The sequence below is a fragment of the Salminus brasiliensis genome, chromosome 7, assembly GCF_030463535.1.
Source record: "Salminus brasiliensis chromosome 7, fSalBra1.hap2, whole genome shotgun sequence".
In the NCBI taxonomy this organism is placed as follows: domain Eukaryota; kingdom Metazoa; phylum Chordata; class Actinopteri; order Characiformes; family Bryconidae; genus Salminus; species Salminus brasiliensis.
This window is the reverse complement of record NC_132884.1, coordinates 22,327,967-22,344,962: the sequence shown is the minus strand read 5'-3', so window position 1 is coordinate 22,344,962 and position 16,996 is coordinate 22,327,967. Positions and strand designations below refer to the sequence as shown.

Sequence of the window (16,996 nt, the reverse complement as noted above, 5' to 3'; positions counted from 1 at the left end):
AAGGTTGAACATTGGAGTTAAACAGGTTCCTGCTATGAGGTCTGAGAGCTTTCCCACATGACAAACTCTGCTAAACAGCTGTTGGAAAATGTTGAGAAAATAGAACAATCAAATCTCAACAGTCTGATCCTGATCTCCTTGTGAAAACGCCCACATTGATCATTTATCGTCTGGTAAAACGCCTCATTGCTACATTCAGAGGAAGAGCTACATCTAGTAGCAGTGAAAAGACTACAGGCGAATACTTTTATTGTCGACTTACAACTGAGTGTCAACTCGTCAAACCCGAAGTTACCGTAGTTTGATTACTTTAATCTACGCCTAAACTTAATCTTAACATAACCTCAATCTACAGCTTAATCTACACCCAAACCTAACCCCTTATTTTAAACCTAACCTTAACCATAGTAAAATGTTTGTCAGTTGATGTTGGTCAATGAATTTGCGACCAGTGAAAGGGTGAAAAATCATCCAAATAGGTCATATTTTTGGTCTGGAACAAGACGTTTCTATGTGAGATCATGTTGCAACAGTTACAACCAAATGGTTGGTCAAACCCACCTGCTTCGTATGTCAATGCTAATTAAGTAGGATGTATTAATAATTGATAGATAGGTCCATCCATTGTCAGTGAGTTCGACTGGGTTTTACATATTGATTGACAAATATTTATTTTCGAAATGAATTGGAGGAGTGTTGAATGATTATGGTTAAGGGTTAAGGGTTAAAGTAGCCTTCAGATTGATTTTTCGTGAATTAATGAACACACTGTACATTTTTCATGGCAAAGGCATACCACAATCCCAGGTTTACCTCTCCATATTTACACACAGTTAAACTGGCTACTAGCTCACTTTGCAGTGAAGGTGGTAGTCTTCTAAGCTACAAGAGGAGCCAGGAGTTTTTTAGTCTTATGAATGCTGAAGGTCAAAGTTTGACTTACTGTCACATATTAGCCACTAATAGAGTAAATGTGTCAGAATGGAAATAGGACTTTATGGTGTGTTTATAGCTCCAAGGAAGCGATGAAGTATGCTCTGGCTTTTGTCCTGAATGTTCTTAGTAATGGTGCCTGCTCCTTCCAAACAGCAGAGACCTTTCCAAGCAATGTCTGGTTCAAGCTGATAAAGAGAAATGAGCACAAGTCCTTCCTCCATAACCAGCAAATGGATAGCTTCATTTCTTGGCAGTCTCACATTCTCCTCCTTGCTGGAGTTTCCATGGGGAGATCTCACTCTAAAGCATCTAGCAGCTCTGACTCTGTAAAGCAGACGTGGATGCTCTTTAGCCGAATGCTCTTTACTTCAACAAACAGAGAGTTTTAGTTAACCACAACTGTGCATCAGAGCTGCAAATTACATATCACCTCCGGAGGCAGATACGAAACATCTGGAGAGCAAACACTCCTCGGAGAGACTTAAAGGCGAGCAGACGGCAGTGTGAGCAGTCGGTGGTTTCTCAGTGTTCGAGCCCATGATGAAGTCAGCCTTTGCTCTTCGAGCCCTGCCTCTGCTGCTGCTGCTGGCCTCTGCGGCCCGTGCTCAGCCCAACTACCTGCACGAGGAGGAGTGGGTCAACACGTGGCGGCAAGGCTTTAACTTCCAGTGCCCACATGGCGAAGCTTTAGTGGCCATCAAGAGCTACTTCAGTGAGAATGAGGGCTCAGACCGCCTGTGGAGTTTCGAGTGCCAGCCGACGCCCTCAAGCCTGGGGGAGCCCACCGAGTGCTGGTGGGATGATATCAACCGTGCTGGAATGGAGTGGTAAGTCTGTGTGTTTGCTGCCCTTTTTCATATGCTTTATAATGTGTGCATGTGTGTGTTAGGAATGAGACAGTTGCCAGTTTTAATGAGATCTCATGACATACAACCTAATGATAACCAAACAGTTGTACAGTTTCAAAATTGTGTCCAGTTAGCAATAGCCACTGTCTGTTTTTAATAAGTCAATCTAAAAAGAAATTTGTTGTGCCAGTCTCAATAAGCAAAGCTCCTAACACGAAAATGCAAGTTTACATTTAGAATGTAAGCAATAATTAGTTGCAGGGCTGGTGACCATTTCATATGTATTTACATCATAGTACTTGAATTTTTGGTGTTTAATAAAAACAATGTAACAATATAATAGGGATAATTAAATTATTACAATGGGGATGTGTTGTGTTGTTTAAACACCAAATGTGGCTGCAATAATTACAACACCTGGATTGATCATTTCAGTCCCTGACATCATCTCAGAAAATTTTCATCCCATCCGATGAGAGAACAGCAGAAGGTGGCCTGCAAGCTCGGCTGCTCTGATTGAGTAGTGTGCTCTGACCAGAACATTATCTATGTCCCAGTCTCCCCTACCAGCTGTTCAAAGCAGGTGGAAAATTACAGCAAACTGCACTTCAGTGAGGGGCACAACACCATTTACAGATCTATTGCCGAAGCAAAATAAAATTTCGGGAACAGAACTCAAACTTTCTGTTGGAATTCATGCAGATATTTTTTGACCACATTCTTCCTCAGGTGTACTCAAAAACTTTGAAAAGGTCTATGCTGTTGAGTTTAGTATGCAGGTATGATACAACTAACAGTCTGAACTCATCATGGATTTAAAAATAAACCCTTTCTCCATGTCTAACAGATGGATAGAATCACTGTTTGGCAGGGTGCACAGCTAGCACTTAAGGAAAAATTATTCAGTCCAGCTCGGCCTGTGAAAAGCCATCTTGGACAGTGTTTGGAAAAAAACGTACTGAAACGCTGAGAAAAGGCTGGTTAACTATGACTGTGACTTCACACTGTAAATTGTGTATCATCTTTGGAGTCAGATACCGAACATCTGAAGCACTAACACTCCAAACTGATTAGGCATATGGAATTTCAGAGCTAAATTTTCAGACTAAAATGCCAGTGGCTCTTTGGGTCAGGTGTTCACACGTCATAAGTCTGCAGCAACGCAGATAGCAGACCGCTAATCACATGTTAGACACATGTTCATAAGCTGTACTGTACAAAGCATATTGTTGCTGTCATGCAAAAATCTTGCATCTACAAAACAGCAAATTTACAGGAGAAGGAAAACACCTTTTTAACAGTCAATAGAAATCAAAGTAAATTATTTTATTCCAATTCTTTTCTGCAGCATTTCTATTGGTCCATTTTTCATGAACTTCTGTCACAGTATACAGACGAACAAATATAAATTATGTCCAAAAACCTATTAATTAAATTTATTTTCTCAGGATTATCACTTCTTGTCATGGAACTCTTTCATTAGTATCCCATGTTTTTCGCATTCGCTGTTTAACCTGGTTTAATGCTGCAGGAATCCAGTCTCCTGTCCTACATAAAAGCTCAGCTGTGAATGTTGTGAAAAACTGCAGTAAAGCGTTACTGCACAGCTGTTTACCGAGCTGGGTGGTTGCTGTGGTAACAACCAAATTATTTGTTTACCACTGAGGGAAAAATAGTTGAAAGCCAACCAAACCGGGTCAAGAAGAGACAAACATGTAATTTAAGATCGTCTCGGTTTTAGTGCTCAGTCAAACGCTTGGCCATAGAAAACACATCAGGAACTTTAGTTGAAAGATCTTGTACAATGCCCAAAAGGGGCCTTTTATGAGTGGACACCAGGCATGTACATCAGACAAGTCAGTGTACAAGTATCCGAATCTCCCTAGACTCTTAAAAAAAGTCAAAGCCTCCCAAGTCCTTAAGGCTGACCAGCAGAGAGTTCTTTTAATACTGAACATGTGGAAAGAACATGCTATATCAGCCTCTCAGCAACAGCTCGGTACTCACATTTGAAGTTGCAATGGCAAGAATACTGCAGTCTTAAAGATAAAGGTGCTAAAATAATTATTTGGAGCGATGCTGCAGATTAACCACTTCTGTTTGCCTAAAAATTCAATTTTTTATTTTTTTTGTAAACATCTCAAAAACATTTTTGGATTCCATTTGACTGTTTTTGAGATCTCCATACTTACATCCATACTTCCAGCCAACAGCCAGCCTGATGTCTATGTATAGCCTTCTTATTCATAATGCATCTCATCCATTACAGACACATTCAGAGGAATCTTTTACTACCTTAAGAATTAACTTGAATCGATTTCATTATTATTTTATTAACCAGAAGTCATTTTTATGGGAGAGGGGGCATTCATTTTTTATATCAACCCCCAGCCACCCCCAACCAACCTAACAGATATATTAGAAAACCACCACTGTTGAGGTTCTGCGTTATCCAACAGGAAGTGGAGAGATTCTAAGCCTGGATTCTTATGCACTTTTCCAATGACAGCACTCATACAGGTCATGTCACAGTTTCCAGGGTTGATTCAAGTGACAGTCTGATTCATCTGTAGTCTATCTGCCCAACCTTGTTTTGTATCAGATGTCTGTATCTGTAGCTTTTCACTAGTGCAACAAGATTAATGTAACTCATTATACATATGACTCAGACTGTGCTGAATTATTACATAATCAGGAATGGACTTACTTGCGTAGTTTAAAGACACTGTATGACACACTGCTTTCTGTAAAAAATCTAGTGAATTATATTGCACAAGTCACTATTAGACTCATATTGCACAACATCACATCACAACACTCTTGATGCCTCGGTTTTCAGTGTACTTTTTTTTTTTTTCACAATGCTTTAAACGAGCTGTTCTTAGCTTCACAAAGAACTCCTAAGATAACATATAAGAACTCCAACTGGGCTGAGAATGTAAAATATTCTAATAGTAAGATGACACACAGGCTGTACTTCCTGTTGGATAAGTAAGGGATTAATAGAACTATAGTTTAGCAGCAGGCCTTCATTCCTCCAGCCTGCAACAATCTGCACAGAACATCTTTAGCTAATTTCAGATGGCATGTTATTGTTTTAGAGAGTGGATCACAGGGTTGAGTAAGACTGTGCTCTGTGGCCCAGGCTAGCATACGTACAGCTCAAATGCAGGCCTAACATATTCTCTAAGATGTGATTTGCAATGTAATTTGTTTTAAAAATCAGAATTGCTTATTTAAATCACATCATGCACAAGGAATTTGTTTGGAAACATTTGGTGCTGCTTGTCACTCCCACAATGGGTAGTCAATGCATACCAAAACACGTATGCTAAACAGATTTCTATCAGCACTGCTGGTATTTCTGAAATAGAAGAAGACATTTCATACATTCGAACTCTATAGTTATCTAATATAGATGAATGTAAAGAGGTTTTACTTAACTTAGTTTTACTTTATTTAACAGAGATAATCAGTATTTTTGAAAATATACAGTCAGATTGTCAATATGTAGTTATTTAATTTTCAGGACACACTCTTAAAGCATTTTCACACCAATAGTTCATTTGCTCTGGTCCAAATGAGCTAACGAGTTTAACTTATTGGAGCATTTTCCCCTTGGTTTGGTTTGTTTTCACACAGGGAAAAATCTAAGAGCACCAAAATGCGACACAGCAACCACATGAGAACGTTCTCTTCACTTATTGGTCAGACCTGTTTGGGGGCGGCACCAAAAATTAAATACTGGTGGATGGTCGTTTGTTCCTGTGTTGCTCATAGCTGTAGCTGTGTACCAGGTACGGAATCTGTTTAGCTCAAACTAACGGGGTAGGCCTGATCAGTCAGTTCAGTCAGATTGAGGTCAAGTTACGTTCTCACCACAAACAAACCACTTTAAAGTTTGTTTGGGGCTAAATCAAGACCACCTGCTCTCATGGTTGTCCTGGTCCACATCCGAGTGCAGTTACTGTATTCACACCTGCCCAGATGAATCGCATCAAGGGTGAAAACGAACCCCAAGTTCGAGTCCCAACGAGTCCCAATTCAACCAGACTAAGTGTACAGGTGTGAAAACACCCTTAAAAATAAAAGTGCTTCACATGGTTCTTTGAGTAATATCTTAAAAGAACCACTTTTTGTACTAGAGATACATGAGTGTGAAGAGCTTTTTAAAGGTCTACAATAAAAAAATGAATAATTGGGGCTCCGGGCAACACCTGTGCAATACCTGGTAGACCACCAGAATAGCCCTCATCAGATAAGCAGCGCCTAAAGCTTTGATCTCTGAGAGCTTTGATCTCTGAGGGAAAAATGAAGTGTCACTCTCGCTTTGGATCAGAAAAATCCACAGGTGTTTTATGCCATCCTTCTACTGTGAGAAGTACCCAAAAATGATGGGTCTAAAAGGATGTAGAGGATGTAAACTTGAGAGAGTTCTGACTTAGAAATGTATTCTGGTACAAATGACTGATTGTCTGCTTGAAATATATATTCTACAAACTAATCCATATAATTACTAAATTAATGTAATATCAGATTATTTTCTATTACTTTGGGATTACTTGTCTTTTTTAATCTATAATTACATTACAACAAGAGCCATTAACAAACAAAAAAAACTGAAATGCACAAAAGCAATATAGGTGATATATAATAGCATGTTTTTTTTGTGTGTTTTTGTTTTGAAATATAATAAATGCTTTTCATTTCTGTTTTTGTCCTGCATGGTAACCTATCTATCATGTACTCACATAAACACTTTTTCTTAGCTGAGCTGTTTAGTTATTAACTTTCAGTTGATACTGCATAATGTGAGGCTATATCTGATAAAGCTGCATTCCATTATTCTCAGTCTAACAGTCATCATTAGGAAATGCAAATAGCTCTCTGAAAAAAAGATGAACTTCATGAAATAGTCAGAAAATAAAAGAATGAGGTTTTAAACATGGTAAAAAACATTTTTTGGAAACAATTTCAGCTGAAATATGTTGAAAAACATTCACAATCTGTAATATTGCCATGCAGGCCATGCAAAGTGCCCAAAATGTTGCATTGTTAGTTTAAAGCAGTAATAGGTAGACATTAAAGAGTAGCTTTGCTAACAATATTAAAGAAATGTGTCATCCTTGGCACCATGCCTCTTAGAAACCATCATTTACTAACTTGGCTTTACAGTAATAAGAAAGCAACAAAAAGCTTGGACCGAGGTGCCCAAACATTTGTATGCCACTGTTTATTATTAGGTGAACCTGTGTTGAGTGAAATATCTCATAACATTTGTGGTAGTTTGTGCACAAGATCAGTTGTGGCAGCAAAGGATTAGCACAAATAGTCTCATCTTAACAAGCACATATGTCAGAGCTGTGTTAATGACATCAATTACTGGCATTTTTTGCAAACATAGAAGTGAGGAGGACTGACAGACTTTTAGTGCTAGTTTGGCATAACAGACATGAATACAATTTTCTCCTCAGATGAAATTAGTTAATCTAGCTCGAGGTTAATGTTGTTAAAAAGTACACATCACTTAATTTGCCATAATAACTAAGTGTGATGATTAGATAGAGTATTCGGTTCAGGTGATGCTATTTGATAATCATAAGCTTTCGTCACTTGTTGGCTATAATAACCTCATGGCTATAGTGCAAAAGTAAAGACCCACACATCAGATACCAACAATCTCTTGCATGCTTGATTAGATTTAAGGCAAGAGGAAAATATGTGTGAATTTGTTGCACTTTTGGTGGAGTCTTGTTTTTAAAATGAATCCAGGCTATCTGAGGTGCAGAGAATGCTTATTTTGTTCACATTTGCAACTGTCACTTGTTGAAGCTAAATTAATGCTATCATCATGTGGCTAGAACTTTTCCTGGTGGTGTCATTGTCCACTCACTAATATTACAATATAAGGTGATATGCTGGTCTAATATTTATTTTCATATAACACTATATTCTATGAACATGAACTGACCAAGTGTGCTTAAAAGGTCCCATAAAGGGAGGTTCTGTATTTCGGTCGTGACTTGATGCAGTTCTTTAAACAACACCCATTATCCAGAATAATCAGGATGAATGTAATTATTCACTTTGAACTCGTCATGCTGATTTGCTTATAATCCTAATGAAATTAGATTCATTTATCATGTTGCACAGAGCATGAAAGAGTCGGAAAGGTTGTTGTAAGCCCTTAATAAATGCCCTTATTGTGCAGCATTGGTGACCTTCACATACTGTGCTCTAAGCTTAGCTGTTCTTGTTGCAAATAATAAATGAAAAAGTGGTGGTGGTAATGGTGGTAGCAGGAGTGAAGAGTGTTCGTTTGTGTGTGTTTGTGTGTATGTATGCTTGTGTGTGTGCACTACAAAGCATGCTGGGACTCAAATTACACCTCAGGACATCCGTAGTCCGTCACCTAAGCAGTGGACCGTTCACACCAGGGCAATTCAGAATAATTCACATTCATATAATAATGAAGTATTACACTGATCTGTGTTAAAGTGCACAGTCTATTATGATACAAACAACAGAATACTTTCTATATAACTATCCATATAGTAATATATGGATAGTTATATAGTAATACCATATATCTAATTGGGGGTAAACTGTAACACAGGTATTTTGGTTGCCTCCTTTTGTTCTCATATCAAGATTTATAATAAGAAGTATATGGATTTTGACCATATACTGACAGATATTCAACAATCTTCTTTTATGTTGATCTCATTTTTGGTGGCTGCCACACATAGTGCTGTTTTGAAGAATGGGAATTTCCTACAGTGAGAGCTAGCCTGGCTAAAGTACAGCTTCCACACTGCAGGTTTAGTTGGGACGTAGTGTTTAAACCTCTTCAGAGAAACAGTGAGACAAACTCCACACTGACATTTTTGCATCTTTACAGATTCATCATAAACACTGATATTTGCTGTTCTATTTCGTGGTCTTTTGACTGACCATATTTAGTTGGATATAATAATTTTTATGTATTTAGGTTGGAAAGCTCATTTAGGCCAAATAACATGGACCTGAATAGGATTTTTTGCAATTTAACAGATTCTTTGGTGTTTTTTAGAGGTTGTCTGTGTTGCAGTTACCATCTCCTGTGGTGAGTTGTTCATAAACACTAGGTGCTAGAAACAAAGATTGCATTTTCTTTTGTAGCTGCAATGTGTGTGAAAAAAAAGTATTCCTGGTCAAATAACTTTGAGATTCATTATCAAAAACCAAAAAAGTGTTAGGTTGTGCCATGTTCTCCCCTTCTATTTATGGACTAGAAATAGCAAGCCTTTGAGACACTAAAGCCCACTGGCGCTGCATTCGGGAGGTCAGTATTAAGAATATTAAGTATTTTTGAACAAATGATTGTGCTCAATTTAATTCTCATTCCAAAGTTTCAAATTCGTGGAACAAGTTGACTAATTAGAGGCTTATGAGTTCCTTTGAACAGCAAGGAACAACATAAGCTTTATTACTGAGCAAAGCATGCTGATTTGTTTTTGACTGGCCTTAGAAGTGTACACACTGCTTAAGAACCGAGCAACCACCAGTTGTGTGTTAACGAAGAAAACTAGGCCGTTGGAGTAGATACTTTTGACTTCTTTGAAAGGTTTGTTTTCTACTAAAGGAACATATTAATCTATTCAGAAATTCCACTGTTTATTTTTGGTCCCAAAAAAGGCCTGTGCTGGAAAAAGAGGACATATGGTCACCCTAGCGCAGGGTGAGTCAGGCAGAATAGACATGATGACATGATATAAATACACAAACATGAATAATGTATTTAATATTGCCCCGAATCAGTTCAGTGTTAACTGAAACTGTCAGTAAGGAGCATGTTCTTCATTGTCTCTCAGAAGTGTGTTTGCTCCAACATTTGAAATGTCAAAGCCATTTCCTGTGCTTTTGGAAGGGGTTTTGTACTTGGCACTGCCTTTCCATATTGTGTCCAGAAGGACATTTGCTCAAGTTCTGGTTTTATGAGTGCAAAGAAAGCCACAGGAGTGTAATGGGTTTAGCTTACTGATGATGTCTGAGCCCAGTCCCTGCCACATCAGTCACTTTTTAGCCAGCAAGATGTCACATTTAAAAGCCAGAGCACACCAACCCAACAAACACCAACACATCCACACACTTGACCAGTGTGCTAAAACTGTAGCCCCTTTCACACTCACAACCCGAGACACTAGCCTACTTTGACTAGTCATGTTCTAAAATGCTTCATCATTCATACTGTTCTAGAACGCTTCATCATTCAAACTGTTCTAGAAAGCTTCATCATTCAAACTGTTCTAGAACGCTTCATCCTTCACACTGTTCTAAAACGCTTCATCATTCACTCTTTTCTAAAACCCTTCATCCTTCAAACTGTTCTAGAACGCTTCATCCTTCACTCTGTTCTAGAACGCTTCATCCTTCACACTGTTCTAAAACGCTTGATCATTCACTCTGTTCTAGAACGCTTCATCCTTCAAACTGTTCCAGAGCGCTTCATCCTTCACTCTGTTCTAGAATGCTTCATCCTTCACTCTGTTCTAGAATGCTTCATCATTCACTCTGTTCTAGAATGCTTCATCATTCACACTGTTCTAGAATTCTTCATCTTTCACTCTGTTCTAGAACGCTTCATCCTTCAAACTGTTCTAGAACGCTTCATCCTCCAAACTGTTCTAGAACACTTCATCATTCACTCTGTTCTAGAATGCTTCATCATTCACTCTGTTCTAGAATGCTTCATCATTCACACTGTTCTAAAATTCTTCATCATTCAAACTATTCTAGAACGCTTCATTATTCATACTGTTCTAGAACGCTTCATCATTCAAACTGTTCTAGTACGCTTCATCCTTCACACTGTTCTAGAACGCTTCATCCTTTAAACCTCTCTAGAACACTTCATCATTCACTCTGTTCTAGAATGCTTCATCATTCACACTGTTCTAAAATTCTTCATCATTCAAACTATTCTAGAACGCTTCATCATTCACTCTGTTCTAGAACGCTTCATCATTCACACTGTTCTAGAACGCTTCATCATTCACACTGTTCTAGAACGCTTCATCATTCACACTGTTCTAGAGCACTTCATCATTCACTCTGTTCTAGAACACCTCATCATTCACTCTGTTCTAGAGCACTTCATTGTCTGCAGGAAGAGGAAGACTGTGCCAGACTATGGGATGTGCTTAAGAGAAGCAGAACCTCAAGGCCGCTGGGTCCTAAAGGAGTCTTTCAACAGTCTCTCTCCTGCTCCAGGGGTACACAGGGGATTTGCCTCTCAGTTAATTGGGCTCAGCATGGGCCTGCCTGATCCGTTTTCAAATCTGCCCACTTTGAGAGATTTCCTTTGAGCTGGAGCCGTGTGGCCTCAACCCCTACTGCCTGACCAAGGCCAGCTGGGGCCTGGAGAATGCAGAAGTTCAGTTGGGACTATCACCTGCTGGGAATTGCCAATTAAAGGTCAAATTTTGAGTTGGGAACTTTTAATACAGTGTTAGCATACTTTGCCACAACATGGCCTGGGGAAAAACTTGTTAAGTCAAGGGCAGTTATTAACACCCTTCCAATGATTGTAAATATTAATATTACATTATATGACCACAACAAATCATTGGACAGGTGTTAATAATAATAATAATAATAATAATAATAATTTAATTATGTTTACCCCTGGACAATATAGGTCTATGTCATGTTTACCCCATGTCACCCCAACATTTGTAATTTTACTTATCTAGTTATTTTAATTAATTAAATGTACTCACTAATATTTACTTAATAAATCAGTTAATCAGTCCCACTTCATTTTATTTGTCTCTAATAATTGTGAGATTACACGCTAATAATCCAGGCAACAACAATGTAACTATTAATGTTACTGTTAAAAATGGATTATAGCAGTTTGTCTTATGTAAATAGTCATATTATAAACTTGGTAATTGTATTTATAATTGTATTTATTTAGCTGTTGTTCTGTTACAGGTATAGAGATGTTGATACACATGTGTACTTGCACAAGCTGTACTACTGTAATAAACACATAAAAGCCAATATGTCACCAGTAGTTACATTGTTATTGCATGGATTGTTGACATGTAACTACATTATTAGAGACACATAGTATACAATGTCTTCTTAATCAAATAAAATGACAACTGTTTTTACATACAAAAAATGGACCAAAACTATACATTGAAGGTTGAAGACACAATATTTTATTGGACAGCAAATTATTCCAAATACTGCTGTTTAAATCCAAAAAAGATAATGAGAGGTTAGAAATGTTTGTGGAACATGAATAGTCTTCCCTGAACCCCACCCCACCCTCTAGATTTCAGCGTGTCTCTTGAGAGGGACCCCTTTCTTGGCACTAACCGAAGCTGTCTCTTTGATTTGCACTCTGGTTAAGATGACATTCCACTGGGACGAGCCAATCCCTTTTCCCATTGGTAGATCAGTTCCCCACAGTGTCAGCGTTGTCATGACAAAAGGGCTGGAGCTGCTGGTGGCAGGGGAGTAGGACAGGCCTGATGCTGGTGAATCTGTTGTGATGACAACATCCTGTATGGGCCATACACAAGCAGCAACCATCAACAGTCCTGTATTTACAGAAAACCTTACATGCATCTCCTGTCTGTGAGCCTGCTCTGACATGAGCTTGATGAGTTTCAGGTCTGTGTCGACCCTGAGAAATACCAATTCTTTAGTCCATTAAAACGTCAGGGTTATTGACCGTTTCAATCAATTTGCTGCTGCTTACTACTGTGACGCACGGCTGCAAGAGTGGTGAAGCACCAAAAAATGCCTATAAATAACACTGGCTAGCATGGTGATATGGCTTTGGAAGATTACTGGCCAGTAAGATTATGTAATCACAAGTCACAGGATTTCTGAATGATGGATGATGCTCATGTTGCTCATTATTCAGTAACTGCTATGAGACATTAGGAGAAAGAGGGGAATTGAAATGTGAATCCATAAATGGGCTCTTGCAAAAGCGTTGAATATTAATAGTATAGTATGATCTAGACACCGAGGGAACACTATACAGAAAATGTCATGACACAACCTAATGTCAGAAAATAATCTGTCAGGTGAAATAGGTATTGCGTCAGTTTGACAAAAGCAACCATTCTGAAATAAGACCTAATGAAATAAGGTCCTATCTGTTTGAAACTTTTAGGGGTTATGGGTTATCAAAGGTCATGTAGGTTATCATGTAGGTGTAACCTTACGAACACTTTCAGTAGTCTTTCAGCAAAGGAGCACCAAAAAATGTTAAGGTTGATAGAGACTGATAAAACATTTAGCAATGTAAAATATTCTAATGACCCTTAGGCTTCTGAAGTGTTTGGGGTCATTAGGTGGCTTGACGTCCCCATGGGAGTTACAGGCCAGTTAGTTGACCTTGTGACACCCAGGGAGAAAGAATTAAGAATAATGGTCTTACTCTCTCAGGTTCCTGATGCCTTGTCGGGTGTCTTTGCTACTAGCTCTTTTCTTCTAGGCTTCCAGTTGTTCCAATTTCTTTCGAATTGCTTTTGGCAAAGTAGCTGCATTTAGTTTTAACCAAAAAGACATTTTCAACATTGCATCTTTTATGTATATATTTTTAGTTGGCAAAAATACATTTTAAGGAAAGTGGCATTTTCCCTAACCCCATGGGTTCTAATACTCACCTCGCCTTAAGTAAAAGGCATCCCCAGGAATGTATGTTCCCAGATAAGGATTAAACTGACTGCATCACTTTAGGATTGTAGCCTTTTCCAGCAGCAAAGATTATTTATTCTTTCCAATGACAGTTTATTACTTATAAGGGCATGTGGCCTCCAAAGAAAGTGAAAGGAAATTTAGTGCCATGTTGTGGTTTGGTGTGTAAATGACCTTTTGGGGCCTACCAAACACTACAAGCACCATAAAGCTGCATTCCAAAGCCTTGGCTGCAGCCAGTGTGGGGCAGTTCCTCAGTAGGACTGTCCAATGAAAACTTCTTCTTAGTAGCCAATTGGTCACACAGATAGATCAGTCTAACCAGACTGCATGGTGATGTCACTGGAAATGCCTCTTGCAGCTGTGGCACAGAACTTTTCAGTGCTTTTTCATTCCTTCAAGAATTCATAGTATATATAAAATCGTTTTTAAACAAACTCTGCTCTGGAGGCCTCATTTTCTGCCATTTTCGTGGTGCTGTTTTTCCTTTTTTCCCACATTGTATGTGTGCAGAGAACTGTGGATAACTGAGGGCCGGGAAGGATACATCAGTTGCATCTTCCAAATCATTTTATATGAAGGGCCTTCATGTTGGAACAGCCTCCTATGATGTAGCGGCAGAGAAAAGCCAGGCTTTGGTATGCAGCTAATGGTATGTTTTTATGGTAATCATGCAGAGGATTGGAATTGCACAGTGTGAAACATATATTTCATTATACAAATGTTAACATGCACTTGTCTGGCCCAAACTTGACTTTTGTGTTATGATCTTGTTGAAAGCAGTTTTCTGTACATTCACACATTCAGATGAATAGGCAGTTGTGCTATCTGATGAGGTCTGGTCTCTATTATAGATGATACATTTGCTTGGGTTATAGCTTAGTGACTAAGGATCTGTGCTGGTGACCAAAATGTTGTGAGAACGGATTACCCTGCAGCTAATGGTTATCAGTACCACTTTTGGCCCTAACAACTATTGCTTTTCCCAGAAGAAGGAAATGTCAGTAAATGTCAAAGTAAAAATACAATATTCACTTAAATATAAGTAAAAATAGTTTCTCTAATAGATTGCTATATAAAGACTGCAGTCTGACAGCAACATCCTCCGTGTATGTATGTCTGTCTGTGTGAGAAAAAGATCAATGTTGCAAAATCAATGTAGCAACATGGTTGGTAGTAATTTGATCATGTCTCATTGCAGGTCCTCCACATGTACCAGTAACGGGCTGGTGGCCGGAATACAGAGTCAGTATTTCCCCGCAGTGCTGGACCGAGAGTGGCAGTTCTATTGCTGCCGCTACAGCCGTCGGTGCCCTTACTCCTGCTGGTGAGTGTGTGTCCAAGGGCTTCTGCAAATGGGCTTTGCAATAAACAAGGTCAGTCAGTCAGGCCAGACTTTATTATACATACAAGGTATTGTGCCCTGTATTTATGGCTTGTTTAAATTAATTATTAAACACTAACATTTTAATTAAAATGTGGATAGAAATATTCTTCTAAATTTCTAGTTCCCACCCACTACCTAGGAATTCCCATACCACTCAATACTGATAGGAAGATAAGAGGTAGCACATTCTTCGTCCAAGTCATGTAAAGCCAGCCACCACATTTTTTCAAACTATCATTAACGCAACAGCTAAACACGCTTAGAGGAGGAGAGGAGAACACTAACTGCCTGTTCTATTATGTCAGCTAATATACGCTTGTATTAGCTAGCATCTTGCTAAGTGATAGACAAGAGGAAGGGCCATTGTACCCACCCAGAGACAGTCAGGCCTCAAAGTGCTGTCCTACACCTAGTGCCAAAAACCCTCTTTTGCTTTTGTTTTTTTTTCCTGCCAACAGGAAAACCACTGATGTTCCGGAGTACTACAGGGAAGAGGGTGAAATGGTCATCCCCTCCTATGGCTACTTCATCAGGGGGGCTCAGACCACCTTCAGCGGAGTGCTCAGGTATGCATGAGTGCCCTACTTCAAAGCTTTGTCATGGATTTCGCCCTCTGGCGTCATTCATTTAACAGCTCTACAGCCTTCATAGACTGAAGGGAATTACATTTGCATACTCTGACTGGAATGCTTTACTGTGTTGCAGGGATCGGCAGTGGAAGTACATCCTGTGCAGGATGACAGAATTTGATTGTCAATTTGAAAACTTCTAAGCCACCTCTTGTGTTTGTTTAGCGCCAAGCGGTTAGCCTGCACCTAGCATTACGTACGCATCTTACATTTAATGTACATATAACTATACCGGATTCATTCATTATACCGTTTCTCGTTTTAATGTTCACACACTGTACACATAATATAACCTCCTATGTCATCGTTTTTCCATTTGATATAATCCTGCATGACACATTCTGTTCATCTTAAACTGCATATTCCAACCTCAGCATGAAAATGCTAAAGCCTTAGAATTTCACACGACTGTTTCATTTAACCAGATTAAGCCTTAGCCTAGAGTAAAAAGAATTGAAGGGCAGAATTCTACCTGCTTTTAGAAGATCAGGAGAAGTCAGTTAGTGATATTTAAATTCATTCAAAGTCATTCACAGTGGTTTGCTGTGAAATGGATAGTTGTAGATCAATTACACTCTTTTCAGTGGTGATAGGAACCATGTATGTTTATAAGTTGTGTGTCTACTCAAAAATATTAATTTGACTTACTATCCAAAATTACCTATAAACTGACACGTCTTCTGAGTTTTATTTGCAATGTTAATGATGATAAGCTAGTGGTACATAAAAAAACATCTTTGGGGACTATTTTGTCCTTCTACACCCTGCATGTACTCCTCCACCCAGCATATTTTTAAAAATACATTTAGGCCAAAAACTAAACTGTCATAATCCAGGAAGTGTATTCTTACCAATTTTATGTAATAACTGATAAAAGCTATGGTGAAGCTTTTAAAGGTATTCAGACGTCTGTTTCGTTTCACCACCTCTGTGATCAATTCTGAACTCTGTAAGTTTCTCTGGAATGCCACATTTCATATCAAACCACTCTGAATGAGCTTTCAAAAATGTGATAGATTGATTCATTGATAGATTTTTGAATCTATGTCCAACAAACTGTTATACTTCAAACATAGCAATGCAAAGCAATGTATACTGCATAACAGAAGTAGAAAGGTTTGACTGGATCTGTCCTGGCAAACGTGCAGCAGTTTGTTATGTTTGTACCACATGTACCTAAGACCTAATAAAGCACTCACTTTTTTGGAGAGTCGGGTTGTTCTATTAAGCAGAATGACATTTTACCAACATTTTACAGGTTTGTTTCTGAGCACGGCGCTGCAGTCTGATGTAGACCTTTGCTGCTTGTTGTCCTACACTCTAATTACTGCAGCAATTAGGGTGCATTTCACTGTAACTCCGCCATGCTGGGTGTGTTTGTGTATGCTTCCTGTGGAGAAATGTGTGTGTGTGCTGACTGATGTATGTGTGCTGTGTGTTTGTGTGTGAGAAAGAGTATGAGAGACAGAATGAAAGGAAATTACAGGTTT

General features: G+C 38.7%; 1 protein-coding gene across 1 annotated transcript; it reads left to right on the top strand.

The window, feature by feature from the left end:
- The first annotated feature begins 1,202 nt into the window (after nucleotides 1-1,202).
- dpt (dermatopontin) lies at nucleotides 1,203-16,714 on the top strand. The gene is made up of 4 exons (XM_072683000.1): nucleotides 1,203-1,763; nucleotides 14,692-14,817; nucleotides 15,336-15,443; nucleotides 15,583-16,714. The coding sequence occupies exons 1-4, from the start codon at nucleotides 1,474-1,476 to the stop codon at nucleotides 15,647-15,649; spliced, it is 591 nt and encodes a 196-aa protein (XP_072539101.1). The 5' UTR covers nucleotides 1,203-1,473; the 3' UTR covers nucleotides 15,650-16,714.
- Nucleotides 16,715-16,996: the final 282 nt, after the last annotated feature.

Excerpts from the sequence above, each read along its gene's own strand:
- dpt (XM_072683000.1), top strand. The coding sequence starts at position 1,474 with ATGATGAAGTCAGCCTTTGCTCTTCGAGCCCTGCCTCTGCTGCTGCTG. Across the intron at positions 1,764-14,691 it reads AACCGTGCTGGAATGGAGTG|GTCCTCCACATGTACCAGTA; the intron begins GTAAGTCTGTGT and ends GTCTCATTGCAG. Across the intron at positions 15,444-15,582 it reads ACCTTCAGCGGAGTGCTCAG|GGATCGGCAGTGGAAGTACA; the intron begins GTATGCATGAGT and ends ACTGTGTTGCAG.